At 34.0% G+C, this 24,872-nt stretch overlaps 1 protein-coding gene and 1 long non-coding RNA gene across 4 annotated transcripts; one reads left to right on the top strand and one right to left on the bottom strand.

Annotated features, from left to right (window-relative positions):
* Positions 1–2,868: 2,868 nt before the first annotated feature.
* LOC125649671 (homeobox protein six1-like) lies at positions 2,869–24,409 on the bottom strand. Of its 3 annotated transcripts, none has more exons than XM_048877368.2 (3): positions 24,050–24,409; positions 5,140–5,809; positions 2,869–4,043 (listed from the first exon to the last, which is right to left on the bottom strand). In XM_048877368.2, the coding sequence occupies exons 1-3, from the start codon at positions 24,084–24,086 to the stop codon at positions 3,761–3,763; spliced, it is 990 nt and encodes a 329-aa protein (XP_048733325.1). In that variant the 5' UTR covers positions 24,087–24,409; the 3' UTR covers positions 2,869–3,760. The 3 variants fall into 3 exon arrangements, with proteins under 3 accessions (XP_048733325.1, XP_048733326.1, XP_048733327.1); XM_048877369.2 differs by lacking the exon at positions 24,050–24,409 and adding an exon at positions 14,884–15,066; XM_048877370.2 differs by lacking the exon at positions 24,050–24,409 and adding an exon at positions 6,218–6,484.
* LOC125650468 (uncharacterized) lies at positions 11,124–12,314 on the top strand. Its single transcript, XR_007360997.2, has 2 exons — positions 11,124–11,188; positions 11,911–12,314. It is a non-coding gene; the product is annotated as an uncharacterized LOC125650468 (long non-coding RNA).
* Positions 24,410–24,872: the final 463 nt, after the last annotated feature.

The following is a 24,872-nucleotide window of genomic DNA, read 5'->3' as shown; positions in this document are numbered from 1 at the left end:
CAATGAGATTGCGTTTTGAATGGGTGGTTCAAAATAATTGCACGGGTTGTGATGTTCCTCTTGTCGTCTACCCATGAACTACCATTTAACTTCATAATTCAAAATGGATTATCTCTGATTTTTTTTTCAATAAAACAGATTTTCGGTCAACATTGTTACGATTATATTTGTTTTCTCTTCATCGGTCAACATTTGCCGCTATTATATGTAGTCCTCTCCTTCCAATCTGTGTGTTTACTGTAGGAGAATGGTATTGGATTTAAGAACTTGCATTCAAATCTTTTAAGTTAATAAAACATAAATCGGTGTTTTGTATAACGAAGCAAACTTGTAGTTTGTCAAATCACCCGTGAACTGTTTTTGTCTAGATATTTTTTTTATCCTTTACGTCCTTATGTTTTCCCCAACCCCTCTTTCAAGTTGTTTGTCTTTTACCTCGAGATTTCTTGTATGGTGGTCCTCAAAGTGTCTATTCCACAATAACAATTACCATTATATGTACAATGGGCTCTTTAGTTCACTCTAAGAAAAATATTCTTTGAATGCTTGTATGTTGTGACATATCCCTGGTTCTTGGCATCGTATGTGTAAAGTAATTGAAGTTGTGTGTCTTTGCCACTAGAAAACAGCATCAAAAGGAAAAGAAAGGATATATTTGCTTTGATATTTCCGAGATGATCCCTTTGCAAATGAATATTTTCTTTACATAAGAATTTTACACTAATACATTTGTTTATAGACATCGGAGCTGCATGTGCCAGGGCACTCAAATTGTTTTCTTCTTTATGTATTGGAGCTTGTTAAGCCCATAATTTTGAAAAGTTAATTCATTATGATTAATTCTAAATTTTAAAAAAAATCATAAAAACAATTTTTTTCCAAAACGTACAACTAAACGAAATTTTCATGAAGTACATGTATGCTTGATTTTAAGAAAAATCATATTGTAATTCAGCAATTTTCCAAAATTAATTATACACGTATAATAGTCTCTAAAATCAAAGGTATCATTTGGAAGTTTCCAAAGGGCAGATCTACCGTTGTAGAGGATGTTACTGGCAGCTAGAGTAAGCGAAAATGACAGATGGGGGCTCGTAGTATCGAATGTCGGTAGCTCATATTTAACTGTCAGATATAAACATACATCAGGCAAATCAGGTTACCCTGCCGATAAGAGCGCTAGGAGGGGGAAATTCGACACCGGCTTTTAATTAACGCCAAAGACGTGCTTTCTATTTTTCTTGCACGCACGGCGTTTTCCAAAATATGGCGTCTTAGCTTTTCCATCGCAACGAAATATACAACAACTTGGCTTGTTAAGAACACCGCACATCTCGTGTGTTCTCCACACTATAAGTAATAAGAAAATCATGAATCGAAAAAAAATCTTCAACGCAGGTTTTGTCTAGTTTCTGTGTGAATTGTTTATGTTACGGAGTAGAAAAACAAGTCCTCGAAGTGGGGGAAAAGCTGAGAATCGGGGGGTTCAACTGTATCGGTTATCAGCGAGGCAATCAGGAGTATGGTTTGTTTGTGGCCATGACAAGCTTGTCTTTTCGGTAAGATAATCCCCTGCAGATGTTTACAATCTTTCTGATTTTCTGAGAATAATTTTCCTTCCTTTCTCCTTCGTAGGATTTAAAAAAAAAAAATCTAAAGTACAAGACAAGAAACATATTAAAATTAAACTATAGCTTATGTTGGTAACAAGTAATAAACCTACAGTAAAAATGAGAGATTGGACAGTTTTCTTTCTAAGAGTTAAACCTCCTGTACAAAAGAAAATAGACGAATACTAATACAATTTGCATTTTATCATAAGATCTACACTTTCAGAGCGACTGACAGTTTGATGAGCTTTAGCCCTGCTAACCTTCGGCTATTCAGTCTGCTTGGGGTATAATGGAATCTTAACTGCCTCCGTGAACAGCATTATACGACAATATATTATAATTTAGTGTTTAACACGCATAAACTTCTATTATTTCGCTTTAAAAAGCTACATTGGATTATTATGTTTTTGGTTGTTGAAAAATGGAGATTTTTATCGAGGAGAAAAATGTACACGGCATTCCTTAACTGACATTATAACAATGTGCTGTATATAAATTTAAAACTTCGGGAAACCATGTGCGTGATGTTACATTTGTGTACGGGTATTTTTCGTGCTGATAAATAAACAATCGCCAAATGAACAAAGAATTCTTGGTGTTTATTTTTAGAATTCACACTGAATTTCAAGTCATTTGTATAGCCTTACAAGTGTCAGATTGCATTTTACTACTGTGGCATTTTTTAAAAAAAAATTGTCGTTAAATACTGATATACATCTGAATGTACAAAATCGTAAAATTAGTTTCTCTGTTAGAGATCATCAAAGAATTTTTTTTTTTTTTTTTTAGAGTATCATGAAATGTATTTAGAATATTTCATCTCAAGAAGAAAAAAAAAATACAAAGCATTCTATTCTTATATTGAGATGGAGTATGTGACGTGAAAATCAATATATTCTGCACTCTGTGACATGACGGGATAGGACAGTCAATAGCTTTAATAAGCTTTGTTATCCGAGTGTCCCGTGGGACGAGCTGTCTAGGACAATTCTGTTATACACTTGACCATTAGATAAATTTGACATACATAATTTGTATCTGGCAGACATATTGTAATTTGATAAATGCTGTGGCATTTCTGATTTCTTGCTGGAGCTACAAGTGAATTTTTTTCTCTCTCTATCTCTTCTTTCTTTCAGATTCTACATGTATTGCAAAGATAAAACTTTTTACAGGGATAAAATGTCGACAAGGAGACGATGCAGCTGGCATAACTTTCAAACAGAAAATAAGAAAAATACGAGCAAAAATCTACTTTCACTTTCTTTAGTTTATTAATCACATTTTTTTTTAAAATGGCAGAACATTGGTATCCACTGTAGCAACTGTTGCATATAGCGGCCTGTAAATACATTAGTTGGGTTGTTAAACGATTAATACATTACATCTACGACAAGTTGTCCTTTCAGTCTTAAATTACCGTTAAAATTGCAAATACTCTTATCGAATCTGAAGTCATGGTGAAAACAAGCAAAACTGGTTTGCAGTCACAACAGAATATTGCAAAATTCAAGAATGACCTTTTTTATCATGTACATTGACAAAAAAATTAACTACACAACTATATAATGGTGATGAAGAAATTGCACTTAATTGCCTGTTGAAGAACATATTAATAAAACCAGTTACATTTGTTATACGCAGGAGAGCCCTACGAAATAATTTATCCCTGACTGCGAAGGTCATGGAAAAGCTATGCATATAAATGGAAATAAAGACTTTGTCGACAAATGTCATGGTACACACTTATCTAAACATGGCACAAACTTAGAACAAAAAAGGAACAGCACTATTTACGTAGAAGAAAGTCGCAAGAGCTAGGTTGACACTGGTTTCGTGAATAATTTCCACACACATGCACCAATTTTGAACTAACGTTTCCTCTGGATAAATGTGTTCATATACCTTGAGACAGAACTGGCAAGATGGATGGCGGCCATACCAAAATGATCGTCGTCAAGGCGACAACCTCTTGAACAAAGTTCGCACTAAAGTACTTCCGGTATCTACACTTTCAGAGTATCACACACACATCTGAGAAATTGTTGCAATAACACAAACAATTTCTCCTCTTCCTGGGGATAAAAATCTTTGGTTTTCTTAGCTTATAGTATTCTGATACAGGACTGAATGAAACATTTCATATTTCATAATGACTGGTAACTATCTAGCATGTCATTAGTATGGTCAAGAGAGGAACCGTTTGACACAGCTGAATGGGTCATTGAATTGTTCGGAATCATGCCCGTATACGGACCACTGGGCATGGCCTTTTGGAGATCTGCATATATTGAATGCGCTTGTGTAGTATTAATTTCTTGTGGCTCTATTTTGGTTTGAACCAACCCGCCATCTTCACTGAGGTCATCTTTATCACTTCCGGGTGATCCGACATCTTGGCCAATCCCGGACCCACCTTGTGATCCGTCCCTAAAATAAATCAGATATAGGTATTACAGAGCTTTATGTACAATAGCTGGGATTGTGTTTTTGTAGACTTTTCATTTACTGTTTGAAATAGATACATTTGATAAGAATATACTAAAATACACAGAGGAGTACAGGAATTTAGTTCTTTCAGTCAGGAAGTTTGTGTACATTGAAACATGAAATAAAATACATGATGGACAATTCCTAAATGATTATTATACTTTGTTTCTTTAGTGTCAACAAAAACTTGTCATAAAATGTGTTAAAATACATGGATTGAAATACACGTCTGATCATTTTAAGCAATATTTAATCGGCCAGTTCCCAATAATTGGAAATAGCGCTTCATCTATTGATTCTGGTCAAAGATAATAATAATATGCAAATTAAACTTTCTACATTGATATTCCAGTGTATAATATTGTTATCAAAATTATCATATTATCATAAACAGCTTATCATTCACTCCACGTTAATGAAACAGCAACACATGTGACCTGTTGGAAGGGGTCCAAGGGAGATATTTCCATTTCCCCAACCCTGAATTAACTCGGCACCTTGTGTGTGTGTTGAATTATTACAACGTGTCACCAAGAAGATGTTCACCGAAAAAATGTCTTCTAATTACATTTAATTTTCTCGCTAAAAAGATTTGTTGGCGTGCCTTCTTGGCATTTAAGGAAAGAGTTCTAAATAGATTGTAGGCTACAGCAAAACGTGTAATATGATCCCGTCAGACTCCAACTATCTATTACAGACGAAACATATTTATTTCATGACCGGCACTGGCATTTGGCATGTGAGAGGAAACCTGATACACGCCGCTATACGTTGTATTTTCTACTGAATACCCACATATTGTTCGTAAAATAAAAAACAGAGAAGAGAAAAACGACTAACAGGGAAATGCAATACCACTATATCCGGGTTTGCAACTCAATCTTTATTAATCCCATCTTTCATTAAAACTGACACCCATTTTGTTAAGAACAAAACTTGATTCCGATTTGTTTTGAATTACATCATATAGTTTGGAATTCTACACGTGTAAACAAAGTGGATCGATGCTACAGATGCAGAGATGTACGGTTCTTACCTGTCTTTTTGTTCTGCGGCCCTGTCTCTTTGTCTTCTGTTTTTGAACCAATTGCTGACCTGTGTGGTCGTTAAACCGGTGGCTTCGGCCAATTCTCTCTTCTCTCTTGGTGATGGGTACGGGTTGTGTTGATACCACTCCCGTAAAACAGTTCTAGATTTCTCCTTGAAACAGTAACTTGTTTCCTCTCCGTCCCAGATGGTTCTTGGGAGGGGGAACTTCCTGCGAACACGGTATTTTCCCACGGCTCCTAACGGTCGCCCTCGGAGTTTTTCAGCCTCAATATAATGAGCCTTTAGCCACAGTGCCTGAAGTTTTGGGTGATTATGGGGTGCGAAGTTATTGCTCTCCAACATTTTGTAGAGTTCTTTGAAATTTCCGCGGTGAAATGCCACAACAGCTTTCGCTTTAAGCACACTTTCATTCTTATGAAGATGTTCACACGCAGGCAATGACCACAGGAACCTGGCTAGTCTGTCAATGTTACCTCCTTGTTGTAGAACTTCACAGACACACGCTACTTGTTCTTGTGTAAATCCAAAGGACGGAAGCATGGCGGGATTTGGGGAACCCACACTAGACGTGGGGGTCTGTTCGTGCAACATTGGCACAGTTTCTGGAAAGTGACCTAGGTGTGTCCCGTTCCCAGGCCCTGCTCTTCCACTGAAAACTAAAGAAAAAACCAAAGTCAATAAACTTCCCCAATACACTAGTGTTATGATATATAATCTGTTGCCGTCTTGAAATTCTGTGTTATTTAGATAGAGGTGCTGTAATGGTTCACTACTTTCAGATGATTGGCTGTTTCTAGCGACCCCAGAAGATATCGTTATTCGCGCGGTGCCGTGAGAAATTAGTAACCATAACAACGGCGTCAATCAAGTAACCATATACTTTGGTGGGCGGGTACATATTCAAATTTACCGAGAGCAAGTTCATCATTTTTATACAAAGTAGATCAATTGACACAGAAAAGGGAGGAAAAGACTCTGTACAAGAGGTTAGCCGTGCAGTTATTTATACTGAATTCAAGCGGAGATATTTGAACATTCATAATGACAAAATGATCAATGTTTACTTTGTATTGTTCAGTTCCAAAACTCAATGGGATCGCTGTCTCGACTCACGCAGAAAGCCATTACGCGTGAAATTAACCGTCAGTTTTTGAATAGGGTGTACACGGCAAGATGGACACACAAATGAACACCGGTCCGGTGTCTACCCAAAACATGGGACTGTCATCTTCTTCCCCGGGTACTCATCTGCTACCTATTTGCTATGATAATATTTATACACGGTACATACAATCCCGAAATTGGCAGCCGATCTCCTACACCGAGGTTGACATTTCGTGTGTCTCAACAAAACGTTGGTAAACATATGAGCTTTATTTAGACAGTGTTGGAATGTACAAATAATTTTGAAAAGCGAATTATCTATAAATATCAATTAAATCATCTGACGTTAACATTTTGAAATTTAAATAAATCAACATCGTTACGTACACAATTCTCTAATTGAAAATTCAATGGAGTGAATTATGATAACTTCCTCAATCAAAATATCAATGTACATATGAATATAAATAACAACATGTGTAAACTATTCCCCGTTTAAAAGGCGGGTCGTATATTTAACAGGTGATGGCCCAATACCAGGGAGTGGTCGAAGGAGGGGGCCTACATCTGCGGACGATCTGTAATAGTCATCACCCAGCGGGGATAGGCGGATTAATTAAACAGGCGTGTCAATCGACAGTGACATGAATTAACAGATTATCTTTCGGCGCTGCACATCCCAGGGGGGCCTACACACCCCGCCGCGCGAGTCCCAAAGTAAACAGATGGGTCCATCAGAAGGAAGTTTCAGTATACACACATGCCTTGTCAATGAAATCGAGCTGTCTAATTAATATTTTGATTATATAGAATTATCAATGCACTGATTGCTTCATCCAGAAGAATTTCTTAATTAAAATATGATAGATAATTTTGACTACGGCCACAAAAACAATTAGTAATTGTAATAAAATTGCTTGACTATATTCGTTAAATGATATAGTATTCATTTTACGTGGACGTGCAGATTTCGAGAATTTTTATCTGAATAGCCTGTGTCCCTAGGTGAAAAATCAGATCATAACATTCAAAGAATCGTCTCTTTCATTTAATAAGGGGGGAAATAGATGAAAAAATATATATACTAAATCGAATAATCAAAGCAATCTACCAAGGAATTCACATAGGTTTTTTCAAAATCTATATTGATGTAAAAACAAAAAAATTAAGGAAGTTAAAATGATAAAATATGTATTTTTATTTTATTCTAAATATCCCTTTTGAGACGCAAGAAAAACATTAGAACTTTTTCTCATATTTTTCATGCATTAAAATCTCATTACTGGCAATTCTCGTGCTCTGGAAACCGTTTATTACGGAGAAATTGATAAGGACATAAGTCATGTCTATTTGCCGTTTGGATTAGTTCGACAGATGAGCAAAACACTTCGCTAGCTGCTTCTCACTAGGTGTTTTTCATGTTTGTAGTTTATGCGGTAGGTTGCTAAATTCTCAAACGCTCAAGAGCCTCGGACCACCGTAACGGATGCAAATTAATATATGACGTTTACTTGAAGTTGTTGTGCTATTAATGCTATTTTTTATGAGGGTTTAGATAACGAACTTGAATTGTTTCCTCGTGTACTTTTAAGATAACAATCTACCTATTTCCTCAATATCTATATTGAATAATGTTTTTCTTTGGCATGTTTGGTTCTTGGGATTTTTTTTCTCGGTTAAAAATCAAATTGCAGTTAATAGTCTTACAAGTTGTGTGGTGTTTTTTTCCCAAGTTTCAATGTAGTTTAGATGGAAGGTTGGCTTCGTGAATTAACTAAATTTTGTTTACAAGTTTACTGGACCAGGTTCAGAAAATTTCGACAATAAAAGCGTCCGTGTACCATTTGGTTACTTTTAGAAGCCGTTTTTAAAGGTGTGTGAAAGACTCAAGCCTACGTTGTAATTACGATTGTGCCATTTAAAATAATTGGCTAGCTATCTGTGCCGAGGGGACGAAAATATCTTGGCAGGGTAGCGTTTCAAATGAAATAGATCACCCAGATCAAGTTACTGGCCTCGACAATACCCGAATTGTTTACAACACCGATCAGCGTTCATTTCATCCAAATCGGCCTGTGGCGCGGTATTTAGTGAAACCCGATCCTGCCATACAAATATATTGAATCAATACCATCCCAGCCTTGTCATCTAATCGAGTTTAAACAATGATATTATATCTCGCAATAATGTTGGTTTTTATTTCAGCATTAGCAGATTAAAACCCATAACCCGTAACCTAATCTCCCTATGTTATTGGATTGAAATGCAATGGCTTTTTTCTGGGATCTGTCTTTATTTTTTGTTACATAAATTTTTCACTAAACCCATGAAAAAATCTCCAAGGGCATATCAGGTGTATCCCTGAAGCTTCGTCACTGAATGTAGAAAAAAGAAGGGGGAAAAAGAGAAGGGAAAAATTCTATATCTAGAACGGTAATCTGTAAATGACGGCAATTAAATAAATTATCAGTAGCCATATATAGGGAGGAGGAAGATGCGACTAGAGGAATCGAATTTCAGAGCTTCAGCAGTTGTTCCGTTCTTTTCAAATGCGCTGTATCAATAACTAGGACCGACATTGTACTGGATTTTGTAATATTTATTTGCGTTTCTTTGTGCTTTATAGAAAAAGATGTGCAGTTTCATGTCGGATCGCACTTCGCGACTTATCGAATATCTATTAAACCGAAACCCACACCTTTTGTTTAACGAAAAGCAAACAAAACAGTGTTTAGGTATTCTTTCTTGGGTTTTTTGTTTTGTTTGATATTACAGACACAAAAGTAAATATGTGTATCCCTGTGTAACTGATGCCTTAATTACAAAATAATGAGCCTAAGAATGCATTTGCTCATGATCCCCCCAAAAACAATTCTATTGATTCCCAGAAATACCTAAATGTATATGTTTTATTTCCAGCGAAATGACTGATCTATTCAGAATTCTGAAACCAAAGAACTTTGAGTTGGTGAGATGAGAATGCTAAGAGGAATCAAAAATTAATAAACAGGACAAATCTGCTAGAAATTCTATACGATTGAAATCAGCAGCTATCAGGAGATAGATCTAGGGAAAATGAGACTACAAGTCCGCGAGTGTAGTCTGTCTGCACCGAGGAAAGCGTGGACATTTGTCGATTATTTAGCATGTTCTTCTTTATCTTTTCCATTTATCGTGTTTTGGGAAAGGTAATATAGTTCTGTCATTCGGACAGATTGTGAAATATTCATGGTATGCACTACTATGCATAGGCTTCATGCATGGACTGTGTTTGAACAATGCAAGTGTATAGAACATTGTAGTTATTTCATCAATAAAATTTTGATTCATTTGTTTTTGATAGTTTTATTGATTGCATCATCTACTGTATATGTTGTTAGAGCATATCATTACGTAAACAAATTAGGTTACTTCCCTTTGGCCGGTACAACCTTCCGAAGCACAGCACAAAATGGCCAAATGTTTTTGTGTCGACTGAAGACTCAGAAAATTATTAACCTTGGAACATCTTTGCACATGATACATCGTTCATCTGATATTTGTTCAAGCTTATCACAATGTGACTTCGCACGAGAGTTTGTCATCATTCACGTTAATTTTCGCTCTCAACCTCTAAAACAAAATAATTTTGATAAAGTCAAAGCAGCGCATTTTGTCGATGTGTATTTTAAAATTGTCAATGTTGCTAACCCCTCTTTTTTAACTTAAAAAAATTCTTTCTTTAAAAAGTAAACTCCATGTGATAAAAAAATATTTACGAAATCATGTTTGTTGTTTTTAATCGTTTAACTATGTATTGAAAATGCTATAATTGAACATAAAAAATTAGTTGAAAACAGCAGATACACATGTATAGAATTTCTTTCTTTTTTTTAAATTGATTATTATCTATCTAAAACCTTTTCCCCATTAGAATTTTATAATAAGAAACACAATACAAAATGTTTCTGTTGATGAAGAAAACGGTTAAATCTTCCGTCAGACACTAAGATTTCACGGACATTAAATCTTATTGATTAACTTCCGAATTCAATTTGAACGAGTAGATGAGCAAACACTGTCATTTTTAGCCAACACAAATTTGAAACCAAATAAGTTCTATGAATAAATATTTGTTTAAGCAAGACGGCAAACTTCTTTTTCTTTGTGTATTAAAAGGTTTCAGAAACTGTTTACATTGTAAAATAATCTCCTCATACAAAATGAAGACTTCCAACATCAAAAGCAGAATCATATCTGAACAGAGCAACACAGTATGAAAACCAGAGAAATCAAAACAAAACCTGTCACTCAAAGCTTAATTCTCCCGCAGACCCGAAAGACCAGAGGAGAAAAATCACCAATTTTTGTGCGAGTGTTTCGTCATTTTTCTGATAAATTGGTGTGTTCTGGAAGAAAATTTCGCTTGTTCTGCAATTTTGAAATTTGAAGCAAAAACTCCCAGAATGTTAAAACATTTTTTTCTTTCAAACGTCAACCATTTCTTCTGAAAGAATTTTCCCATAATGCGAAAAGTAGTATTTTCCTTGATGAATGTGAAGTCGTCCCAAATTAGATTAGATATGATTTGTGGAAAGAATGATAATAGATGTGATGTACGTGAAAAATAATTGAAATAACATGGCGGCATGATGGTGATTTTTATAAGTTGTGGTTACGAATTCATGTATCTCTAATCTTAGTCCTATTAGACTCTAACAAAAACCGCCGAACGTGAGTTATAGTCGGAGATGCTTTCTATTGTTCATCCAAGTATCATGGGTTTCAATTGACCTCAACTTCATCCGTCAAAGTCACAAGTGTGCGACTTGAGAAACCTCAATTAAGAAATAATATATGACGTCGGGTTCGAGGTTCGATGTGACAAGCATCGAACAACGCAGCTGGAGGCACCTAGACTCCCCCTTCCCTTTTCTCCCTTTCAGGGTAAGGTCAGTCCATTTGAATCAACGTTTATTTCCAATACGGGTTATATTATCAGTGCACGTTATAAAGAGAAATCTGCATCTCAAACAGTATTTTTACTTCTGGAAAACTTGAAAGAGTTCATCTGTCTTTGGTAGAAGAAAAGCAAATGGAGAACTTAGCTCCCAGCGTCTTCTTGTAACGTATCGATGACTCATTAATTCAACCCCTATTTAGTTTTCCCTTATTTCTTGCCTAGTCAAAATACAAATGAAATTGATACGAAATTCTTCCTCTTAGAAAATTATAAGGTTCAATTCTATGCCAGAACAGCATGTATGGTTCATAATTAAAGTAATAGCAGCCCCCGGAAATCTAGAATTGACAAGCGTCAACGGAGATGCAAATGTGTATTTTTAATTCAGTATTGTTAACACTGCTACTCTGTGAAAAGTATTTGAACTTTATTTACATAGAAATAGATACATGACATTTACGTTTTATGACACTATTGAAGACTGAGCTGTTTCCTCGAGGCGCACCACTCGATTCTAGATGAGAAATAAATTTTTAGTAACAGGAATCGACGATGCAATTGTTGCTTCTGTTAAAGAGAGAAGAGTTAGTTTATTGGTTTTGAAATGTACATATTTGACATATTTTTATGATGCATGGTACTTGAGAATCGTTATTATCGAGTTTGCTTTAAAATTTTGTAAATTAATCAGTTTGTATTGTTATCTTACAGGATTAGTAATGAAGAAAGACGGAACAAAGATCAAAGGCAAAAATTAACTCTACCTGGAAATTGAACATGGAAAAGTTATATGGGCAATTTAGGGAAATTCTAAATAACTTTGAATTGCAGTACTGTTGTATATTTCAAGGCAGAAATGCAACGGTGGTAATTTTACTGGGTAAGCCATCTACTAAATGATTGGCTTTACTTTCTTGTGTGGCCAATTCTATGCTTTAGTTGTTACCAGAAGTACACAAAAACCTCCCAAGAGTCATCATTTCCCCAGAAGCCAAATCTATCTTCATCTCTTTCTATGATTACGAGAGCTTGGGTGAAGATTGGAGCACCGAATCGCCCCCTCCAACAACGGTTTCCACATATTAAAAAAGCAGATTTTTGCTAATGAGTTGAAAGTGTGTTGAAAATTGTTACTTAAGTTATAATGGTTAGTTTTCAGGTTCATTGACAAATGGCAAAACGGTTTGGGATTCCTTTTCGTAGATACTCGATGCTAGCTATGCGGTCCCTTGTGACATGGAATCCAAGAATAGGTAGGCATCGATATCTGAAAATCGATTTTGATTCGGGATAATCGTTTTAACACCAGTCGGTGTCTTTGATCCCCACACCACTAAAAGGTGAGAAACTCCATATCTCATGTTACCCACGATTGTTTAGAACGTCGTACCAAACAACAGAGGACTATAATGAGAAGGTATGAGACCTCCGTTTCGTATAGGGTAGATTTTAGACCTGATATACTGTGTTAATGATCAACAATACACAGAACGTAATATGTTCAGTTTTAGTATCAATATATTGGTTGTACTTAAATAGCAAATATATCAGTAGATCAAGATATGGTTGACAGTTCCGATAAAAATGACACGGCCACCAATCGAGAAAAATCAACAGACACCATTACGTACACAAGACATGATATAGGGGCTGATGAACCACAATGTACAATGTATGTCCTTTTTTATATTTCAAATTATATAACTGTAGAGGGGGAAATAAAAATTAAGTGATGATTACAGATCATACACGACCTTTACTAACCGTCTCTAAAAATAATCAAAATAGGTTACCAACAGTTACTTTTAATTTTACCATGCGTTATTTAGAATTATGGATACGTATGATGGGAAGTTTGATCGAGGTGTAAGCCATCTGTTGTTTAGACAATACTGAAATCTCTTCTTTTTATACTTTCGCCATATGTGACATCGGTATGTCACCAGTATGTTGTACCATGTTCCGAGTTATGCATTTCTCCCAACATGTGCCTATTACTCCTCAGCTGCATACAGTAATGATAACGATTATCGTTTAATTTACACCGATTGTGTTTTAAAACACTCAAATTTCATAATCTAAGTGAATTGAAAATTATTTCCAGGTGTATAGAACTATGCATAACAGCCTCTCTGGACCCCAGTAAAAGTAAAAAAAAAAAATTCATAAGAGAACATGTCTAATGCAGTTTCACATCATTTGTCTCTGGTACCCACAGTCATTTGGAGAACATGGTATCTAAAATGATACAATGGTTTTTTTTTTTCTATTTTAATCAAATTTACCTATTATGCTATTTTTTTTAACGTTTGTCTTTCTGAAAACAGAGTTCAGCTTTTGGACAAACAATTTTTTTTGGTCGCATATGTATACTGGATAGATAAAATATAGAGTTTGTCTAAATCTTCCCTTGTGTTTTCTAGAAGAAAAACTACGTGGAAAATATCCGTTTTAATTTCTAAAAGATCTTGAAAATAGCAGCGAAACTTCGTGTTTATATTTTTATGATGTCATGATTCCGGTTCAACGTCATTTTGATCAAATTGAGAATAACAAGTGAGATGCATAGTGATTCTGAAACAAAATGCATTTAATATTTGAAAGAAAAACACGACTGTCGATTTCGGTTGGTAAGCAGAGCTATTATAGTGTTTTAGATTTAAAAATAATTATTATCTCAATCTCGGAGTCAATATTATACCATTTCTGTTTTATTCCTTCTATTAAAATGTTATTTACTTCTGACTTCGTTGTTTGATATGGATAAAATGAGTTCTTATTTAGACATCAATATATCACAATTTATATTCGTGTTAAGAAAAGAATATACATGTATTTATTTACTGAATGCCTTTGTGGTTAGTTAAATGACAACGAAAAAGTTATGTTATTGGTATGTTGAAAGATAAGATGGGTTTGCTATATTCATATATTGTTAAAATTGTATACATGTACTTATGAATTTACAGAGAGGCGTAAACTACAATAATAAAGAATTTATTGGGTGACACAAGTACACATAGTCATAAATATGATATATAAGATATCATGGTAGTGTGACAATCAGCTTTGATGAATTTTTAGAAATTTTATGTGCCCATAAATTAATTTAGATTTACAATATTTTAACAAATGTACATCTGGCTTAATTATATGTAAGTGGTAGGAATAAATATTCCAAAAAGATATTGCAGTTCAGTTTGTTTAATTCAGGGATCATATAGGAGTCTGCTTTAGCAAGTATATATATATATATATATATATATATATATATATATATATATATATATATATATTGCAGAAAAAGTCCATGGTATAGGTAATAAGTAGAAAAAATATATCCAGCGATGTCTAAGTACAAATCATCCACATTCAATTTATCAATTAATTATATATTATAAATTAATCATTAATTATATAAATATTTGTGTGTGTGGTTTTTTAATAGAATGAATTCTAAGAAAGACCACCAGAGAATTGTTAAAAGGTTTCAATCAAAGTATTTTGTAAGTATAACGTAAATTTGATTGAAGAGGAAGACGAAAATGGAGAAGTAGGTGGAAAAAACGAAACGTTAGAAGACCAAAAAGGCCAATCGAAACAGACAATGGACTGCAAAGTACTCATTTCTTTCTTTACACAATTGACGAAAAATAATGATACCATATAACCGTAATAGAATACCAAGAAATCCAGGGGGAAAGGAGACCAATAACGGACCAGATTATCAGCTCAGATATACAGTCGCTCCAATAGTAGGAACAAATCCATCGTAGTATAGAGACTTTATGGAGTTGGCACACCAGATGGAACCCAGAATTGGTTGTGGGGTAGGCACGTCAGGTGGACTCCGGTATAGTCGTATTTCATTTTCATTAGATCACCATTATCATTGGTATAGGAAAACTTACAACCTGTATATAAAATACAGTATCAAATATTCCATAACAATTCCAAAGTAATATAGAATTGTCAATTTTCCATCGCATGGATCGTTCATATACCGGGAATTTTTAAAATACTAACCTTAAACTTTTTCTTCTTAATGTAAACAAGGGTGACATACAATGCTGTACGTGTGTATTTGTGTGCATTTATTATTTACCTCCTATATTATGATGATTGGTTTTTAAATTGCACAATTATTTGATAATGCTGCTTTAATCCAGAAAAAAAATAATGTTTACTTGTGGTTACCTAATTCTAAAGAATACCAAAGTACATTAAAGAAACTCAACAATAGGGATAGCGTGCATCTGAGCAATAATCATTGTAGTTTTAAAGGGTTTGTCACTAATAATTGTATTAATATTGTTAAAAGGAAAAAATTAAATGCATGTACGTTTGTGCTTACAGGAATGTTTTACCTATTGTACAAAAATAAAATACAGAAATCCAGCCCTTTCTTTCCTTTACAAATATTATATTGATTAGAATATAATTACTGTCAAAAATCACCCTTGAAGTCTTTACTTAAATGGCTCTTCAAAGAAAACCTTGTGACCTAATGTGATAACAATTTCAAATATTTTAAATCTGTCTCGGATTTGAAAGGTTTCAAATTACAATAAATAGAATAACTTAAACAGACATGTCGATCGACCATGAAGAATACTAAACAGCTGCTGTAATTAGTCATTGCATCTTTGCACGAATGAGTATTGATGCTCATTTTCAAAATTAAGGGACACTGGGGGTAAAAATATTTGATTCTAACTTGTTCTTTTTTTATAGAGTGTATGATTAAAGCTTAATCCTTTGGGGAAAAAATTAATAAATAATTATCTTAGATAAATTTGAATTTTTGAAATACGTGAACAAGAAATTCGTTGTAAAAATTATCTTTAATCTAAGAGTTCGCGTGATTGTGTTTCAAACACACTTTGGTGTTTTATTACCTTCTTCAGGAGCTAAATGATAACAAGTTGGGCATAAAATTGGCTTTCTTTCGTCCGAAACTCTCACTAAAATCATCTGGCTTAAATCGTGCATGGTCACCCAGCTTCCCAGCAGTCGCAGACATCAAACAGCGCACGTGCAGAATTATGTAAGAATATATCCTTCATTTTAAGTTCTATAAATTCAAAAGAGCGTTGAATCATTGGGGTTTGTTATCCGACATGAAAACGGTATAGCCGATAAAGAAAACACACACACATCAAAAAGACATGAGGAGTTTTTTCATCAACACTTATAAGATGGTGACTGGAAATGTTTGTTTAAGACAAACTAGAGCGATAAAAATTGTTCTGATTAGAAGGCAAAAATAAAGTACAAACTACATGAACATAATTCAACGAGCTAATATACTGAATAAATATTACACAATTTTTATACAATATTAATCTTCTCTCTCTAAAAATTTGAAATGATTCAAAAACATATATTTCTACATCCATCATCAGTAATTTTTAAGTAGAACAAAAATTACACGTGTCATCATGATCAGACTGGAAGTTTTGTTTGTTTGTTTGTTTTTCGTCCCCTTCAAGCATTTTTTCACTTGTATTACCAGCTCTTACGGTCATAGCAGTGAGGGTTCTTTATCGTTCCTACATCTACCGTCACACGGGATCGTCGTCTCTGATGCCGGTCACTTTCAAAGGAACAGTCACTACCCATGTTTACGGATTAGGTTGGACTCGGTGCTGACCCGGACCCGGACCTCCCGGTTGCGAATTAAGCGAGCGCTCTATAACCAACAGGCTACCGGGAACATAGTATGTAAAGGGACGTTTACGATGCCACGCATACTAATATCTAATGTGCATACTATTATCTAATGTACATACTACATGTAATATCTAATCGTATTTGTATTGCTAAGTATTTTAGAATTTTGGGTAGACTTACAACTTTGCCTTTCATGAAAATATGACATTGAAATTTCTATCACAAATTATATTGTAAATGATTAATTTTTAGCCTATTCATTTCGCATTATGTGCGGAGCTTGTTTTTCATTAATGTGATTTAGATTTTAATGTCTATTGTTAAAGTCTCTTTCTTTTGATGATGTTAGTCCGTTTCTTGTACGCTCCATCACAACATATTACTTGTTATGTCTTTAACTTAAGGGACATTAATATAAATTATAGAGACATATAACTGATGTTGAAAAATATCAGCTTTATCAATAATACTTTCTAGATTTATGTCTTTTCAATGTTGAAATCATTTTAACATATATACCATAAAACAGTTTGAATATCTAGTGCACTGTATAAAACTCTGCACAAAGTTTTGTTACATTAACATTCGGGTCATTAAGTATATTATAATTTTAATTGCGTAATTCAACTTAAAATTAAATATTAGTTATAGTTTACAATAGATTTTGATTGATTTATTGCTGTAAAAAAAACTTTGGTTTACTGTTTTAGGTCTTTGGTTTACGATAGTTGAATTTCATTTGCTACGAAAGGAAATTTTTGGTATTTTTTTTTTTTACTTGTTTGGTTAATATTCATCGATATTATGAAATAAGCTTTGTGATAAGTTTGATAATTTATCGTAGTAGAGTAAATATTTCAACAAATAAACACACAAAAACTTGGATTTAATGAATTAAAAACTTTAAATCTGCGTCTTTTCTTTTCTTTCTTTTTCTTTTCTTTCCATTTTTTGTTTGAAGAAAACCAGTACGTTTATCCTTTGAGAATGACCAATATCTCGGCTCAGTTAGAGACACGATATCAATGTCCGATTCTTCACACAATTAGAAACCTGACCTAAAGCAGCTGAATTAGTAGTAATGCTTTAAACCGTATAAAGAAACACGATGCCATTTAAGCTTTTGGAACCCTCATTGGAAATGTGTGTTTTCATGTCATTCGAGACCCCTAGAAGCTAACGGGAATGATCGTTAAAAGTGCCTCTTGATGACGAAAGTCATAATTGAAATGAGAAAAAAATGTGTGGTCGAAATATTATACTATTCTGCTAAATTAAGTGCACTATATATGACCCAAAGTGAAGACATACCATAATTACGGTGCAGGTGCATGAGTGTCTCTAACTTTACGATATCTCTCTCTTTTTTAAAGAGCGGGGTTCTAAAAGATCATGCAGAACTTTGACTTAGGAAGTCAGGTCTTCCACGATCCAAAGTGTGTGGTCCAAGGAAAATGGGGTATAAAAAGTAAGATCTATCGCCATTTAGATGGAACGATTTCCCGATAAAGAAGCTGAAATTTTTTTTCTATATTTAAAATGAAAATGTCACAGTTTGTTGTGCAAAGGTAGTAGGTATTGAACAAGGACTATAGCGTGTCACAGAACAATGCTCCAATTGATTCTCAGTCTGGAAGAAACAATTGTTCTGTGCATGCACAAAAAAGACAAGCAGTTTTTATCGGCCAAAGACGGGAAGAGTTATAAAGAGACACTGTCAAACAGCTTTTCGTCATTAAGTTGCAATTATTTATGGTGATTACTTGGACTAGAAGAAGATGGGTTTAAACACCCACCCAAGTGTAACAATTGGCCTCACTGGTCCCCAACCATTGCCTGTTACGTCTTGCTTCTAAAGTTTCAGGCAATTCTAATTTGCTTTGATCATGCAATGAAATGGGTGGTTGAATGATATACTTATCCAGGAGAAATGTAAAGAATACGCGATCCATAAATGTCTTCTTTTTTGCTTAACTCGACGCTTATTTGGGTTATTTGAAAACGACCATACCTACAAGTCGCTTTAAAGCTTATTGTTTGTAGAAGTGATTATATGTTATTCGATCTGCCCAAAAAGCAAACTAAAGCTATAAATGAAATTTTCTTATAAAGGGAAGATAAAAATGTAGAAATGTGTGGTCGAATAACAAAATTAAACATAAGATAATCAGGAATTCAACAACGCTTTACGGATATTGTCACTTGACGTCCTAGACTCGTTCATTAGTTTATTTAGTTACTTACAATTTTTTATCAGTACTTATATTGCTCACTAATTTCACTCTACACTGGCAAAGCCTAAACATTAATCGTCATTTGTGTTTTAGCGTCTAAAAATGTTTAGGATAAAAACAAAATATTATTAAGATGAGCAAAAAAAAAAAAATGGAATTAAATACCTGGTGAAGAATTCCTACATGCGCGATGAAAATTCGAAGCAATGGCTACTTCATCGACAGTGTTATCTGTTCCGTCATCTGAGTGCTACAGGGCTTTACAAGAGGCCCTCCCTAACGCACCAGCAATGTGTCTCTTGTTCAGCCTTGTTTATAGCTTATAAAATTCAGATAACGTCATCAAAATCACCAAAAATTCCATACATCATATTTCTAATAAATCTGCCAAACGTTCTTTATTTACCAAGAATCTCAATTAGTCTCTACTGGAACAGAGGAGTCTTCGACGATAAGTCTGCTTACCGCCAACGAAGAAAATAGTACCGAATAATGAGAAAAAACATTAAACGTTAATGAGTGATATCCGAAAGCTTCCCCATTCTCTGATACCTTTAACCGGGAGACTCCGAGTAGCTTTCAAAACCCGCTGGGCCAGTCAGAAATGAACCCCACTAAACACTGATTTGGCTCTCTTTATTTTCTGCAGTTCATAAGCCTACCTGGGTGGCCCAACTACTATCTTGTTGGTGAATAATAAAGTGAAAGGCTAAATTAAAGTTATAGAATGATAAAACTGAAATACATTTCCTGCATGAAAAATTATAATGAAGAAATTCTCTTCTGAGGGGAGATGGAGAGATATTGTATTGGAATACCATTGAAGTTGCAGCACGCGTGTCTCTGATTCGCGGACTAACAGACCGAATCCGAATCTGATAATTCTTCAATTTGATGATCTACTTTCTTGATAACTTAATTAAATTCAGCATAAAGTTTTACTAATATGAAATGAAATGCTTATAGCTTTGGAAACTTTTGCGCTATTTATTTGAAAAGGAAAACGTTTAATATATATTTATGCATAATAATATTGCTGAAGAAACAGTTTATTCATAAAAATCCTGAAAGTCAGCTTTCAGAAAAAAACAGATATTTAAACAGTTTAGAAAATATCTTTTAAACCGATTCTATCTTATGTGTGTCTTTTAAAATGTCTTAAGACAAAAGTTTTCATTAACTGTCTCCTAAAATAAATAGGTGCAATATAAAAAGCGACGTCAAATTGATAATCAAAATGTGATATTTTAGATGCGTGTCAATGTGCGTTTCTTTTTTCGCGAAAAAGGTGCCTGTTTCCGATTCTTCTCATTATGCTTCTGTCAGATCGGCTCATATGATAAATGACTCGAATCATTATATTCTTAGGCGAGAAAAACCAACAAAGACGGTTTAAGCGAAAAAAGCAAACATATCTTAGACCAATCTTTTAAGCCCCTGTCAAGTGCTTGGTAGTACCTTATGCAGAAACCTTTTCATCCAGTAATTATTTTGTCGCTAATTTTCATGATGTTTCGAAAAAGGATTTTTAAGATGGATAGTAATTTCTTAGGTTTTGTGAAATGCGATACATGTCTTGTCAATCAGTTCATTTGACTCTCCGATACAATAGGTTACATCGCTTTGATGTTGGAAACACTAGCTAAGTAATTTCTATATCGTACACATGGAAAGTACACATGAATACATCGACAAAAACTTCCCACTCTTGTAGTATCGTCAATGCATGAACTCACTTTGTGAAATACTGTGATCATTTTGGCAGTTTCTCATAAATGAATGTCAAATTTTCTCTTGTTCAATTTTTTATGTCGTTCGGTGTGATTTTCTTCTTATCAAGTTTTCGTTTTACATATTCAAGAAAATATTAGTTCCGGAATCATTGGAATTCATAATGTAATTTTTATATGGGTGTACAGCTAACTTCCAGAGTTAAATTTGTGTTGTGGTTTACGTATGGGGTGGTGGTCGACTCCATTGTATACGCTCAATTTCACACATAGCATGAAAATCTCTCTACCTTAACTCTGATGGAGACCTACCAGGTTGGATGAGAATTTTATCTTAAAAAGGAAAGAAGTTGATTGCTTTTAAACAATTCATTAGTTCGGACTGAATACGCCGATTGATACAGCGCGGGGTGATAATACACATATAAACAATTTATGTGATTTCAGGTCATTTTGAAATTGGTACCAAAAAAATTAGTTATAAATGAAAAAAAAAATAAACAAATATAGTTTTGAACGATTTAGACAGATTATGAATTTTCACAAAAAATGTATAGATACACAATATTTGGTTCTTAACACCTATATACTCTTTGATAGATTTTTTAAAATCAATATTTATACAACGTAGCTTTAAAAAAGTCTTCATTTGGTGTTAAAATCATATAGCCCGTCATTAAGAATTGAAAAATAATCTGAACGCAAATACATATCGTAATACATATGTGTGCACTGCATTGCATCGGGAACGCCCACATTTAAAGATTTTTTCATATAAATAAATTTGCAAACAAATCAAATCATTTCGGTTTCCTAACCATAATCAAAGGGACCAAAGATACGTACGAATAATTCCCCCATGTACATATTCATAAGAAAATTTTAGATTTTGTGGAATATTTTGGGGGAAAAAAATAGATACAAAAATATCTTATATTTTAATTTATCTATAAAGTATTTCAGAGTATGATATGGATATAAAAAAAACCAATGATCTGTACATCTCTTTTTGAATGAAATAAAGAGAAGATCAGTTGGAAAAAAAATCAGATGCAAAGTATATCAATATTCCTGAACTTAACGAGAGGAAACAAGATTCAACTAGCATACAGGCGCATTTGTAATAAATCCATCTCATGTACTTATTCGTCATACAAACGACCTGGACACAGAATCTATCGAAAAGTACCGGAAAGACGACAGAGGTTTTGTTTTTGCAGACGTTTATCGTAAGATCGAATATACCCACCTGTAAGGGGAGCGGTCATTCAATCCATGTCAGAACCGAATAGATTATTCGATTAAGCAAAAAGAAGACTCAACTATTGAACAAATGGAACCTTATTCCGTGTCCAATTTGGCAAAGGGGTTATTGTTCCTTATTAATTGATGGCTTGATAAGCAAGATACAAATCTGAAACATACCTGATGTACTTGTTTGTTTTGCAGGGGGCAAGATGGTAATTTTTTGATGAGTAACCCTATAGTTTTAAAGCATTTTCTAGTTCTTGAAATGCTGTGGTACAGTTTCTTCATGATGAAAGTTATATGACTATGTATATAAGTGTATGTAAAGTTGAGAAATCTATTTCAATATTCTATTTTTGTGTTTCTGAAAAAGGTTTTTCAAAGAAAACAATAAAATAAAGATATGAGTGTGTTTTGTATTTTGGAAATATGCAGTTGAAGAAGGCTGGATTTTCAGCTGCTGGTACAGCAAATTGATACTGAATGAAAATTCTATGCCGGTTATTGTTCATAAACGTTTATTTTGCATCAGTTTTAGTCGAACACCCCTACTGAATTGACACCTGCACATCAGGTAAACTTCTAGGGCGAGAATATGCGTGGTTCTTGTCGACGTGAATGACGGGAAAATTAGAACACAAGGGACGAACTACCATCCAACATAAACACAGAAGGAAGAGGTGAAAGAGATAGACACTCTTTCATTTAGTTCACATAAAAACGAAGACTGTGTCCCAACATTGCACATTTTTACGATCTCAATCTGTAAACTGATAAGGCTACAAAAAATTTAGAAGCCCGACTGCCCAAGTCTCAGAGAAATAAAAACATATACCCCTTGCACGTGTTCCAATGATCCCTTTATAGTGGTTTGTTTATGCATTGCTATCAAGATGTTTTAGCATATAAACAGTGTCGAAATTTATTTTGGTTAATGATAGTAATTTTGTTGAGTATATAAAATGTGAATAAAAATCAAAAGATTTACATTTTTATTCAAAGTATTTTTTGTTTTGAAAATTCACGTTTCTCAATGCAAAAATATACTATTTTCTTGTTTATTTCTTAACATAAGTGTAAGAATATTTAATCAACAATACCATTTTAATTTCAGATTAGAAATTCAACCTAACTATTTCATTTAAGGCTGCATATATTAATACAGATATATAGTTTAAATTATTATTAATATGTATATGTTGAATAACAAACAAGAGAAAGCATAATTGAAATAGAAGAGGTTTGATTAAAAGAATTTTACAAGATTTAAAACATTTTATTTTTTCCAATATGCAAATAGGTAATATTTCTCATTCAAATATCAAACTTATACGTATAATAAGTGTTTTAAAATAATTTTCCGGGAGTCGCCGCTCTCCCTGCGATATATTTCGTGTATTCTTCGTCATACATTTTTTCTTAAACCATGACAAACTAAATTGTGATGTGCAATTTTTTTTCCCTTATTGTGAAATATGGAAAAAATTTATTGATGTTAGATATGGGGTTAAATCGGATTTTATGCATTATGTATTCAAATACGTTATATACCTTTTAAATGAAATATTAGAAACATTTACATGAGTAAAAGACAAATATTAATATTTGTAATTGACTTTTTTAGGAAGCTGATACACAACATTTTGTGTAACAGGAAAATAAAAATGGAGTATTATAGTGTTGAAATGAACAGTGATTGTTTATTGCATGCATTAGCAATGATGACACCCGTGGCATGGTACTATATACCAGGAAAGATAAAGTATCATAGAGGTCATCCGAGAATAACGATGAAAGTGGCCAGGTTAGACCTCAAGTTTTGAAATTTGATCTACGAAAGCCATGTCCCGGTTTGTTTACATTTAAAATGTGCTATGATGAAATATAGGAAATATGGGTACACACGTCACGTGAAATAATCTTCATTGTCCGGGACGGGTAAGAAAAGGTGTAATAATCACTTACCTGAGTAGGTATAGGGGTCCATCATAGGCGCCTGCATCTTGATTTCACCTCCGTTGGCTGCAGGTGTGAATGATACGTGGCCAGACTTTCGCTTCCTCTCTATCACGTCGTCCCAGTCATGTATAGCGTAAACGATCCACTAGACAAAACACTCAACACATACAAAAAAAATTACTAGGTCTTCTCTTTTTCTCTGGCCAAGTTCGACTCGGGTTAAACCTTTCTAGGCGATCACTGTACAAGAAAAATAAGAATATTTTACTATCTGTGTAATAAATGCAGAACTGTTGGAATTTCTTATCTATTTAATTCTAGCCCCACCCCCTTGCTGTTGACGGCTTTGTTTCCATCGCTGAATCGCTCCTTGTCTTGCTAGAGCGCTGAGGCGTGAAAGCTATTGCAGTTCACCTACGTGCTATATGATTGGTAGAAATAATATTTACTATGTAATAGAGTCTAGTATTTGATTTTTCGGCGGGTGAAAAAATATTGACCCCGCAATGTAATAGTTAGTCATTATCTAAAGACAATTTTGATACCAAATATCGTTAGCAAAACGACTTTTATTATTATCTGTTCTACGAAGCCGAGAGAACGCGCGTTTTGTGACTTGTGAAGATATTAATTTCAAAGCAAGGAACGATTCTTATTAAGACTGATAATTTCATCGAGAAGGACAGTGTAATTCAACATGTGGATCGTCTAATTGTCATATAGCATAACCAATATAATTTCCTCAGCTTCCGAAATCAATGTAAAGTTTCCAGAAACCGTTTCTATGTGTCTGTCTTTCTCCACCTCGCACACTGTGATTCTGATCAAT

Source organism: Ostrea edulis, chromosome 5 (genome assembly GCF_947568905.1).
Source record: "Ostrea edulis chromosome 5, xbOstEdul1.1, whole genome shotgun sequence".
In the NCBI taxonomy this organism is placed as follows: Eukaryota; Metazoa; Mollusca; class Bivalvia; order Ostreida; family Ostreidae; genus Ostrea; species Ostrea edulis.
The sequence above is the reverse complement of the archived record's forward strand: the minus strand, read 5'-3'. Positions and strand labels throughout refer to the sequence as shown.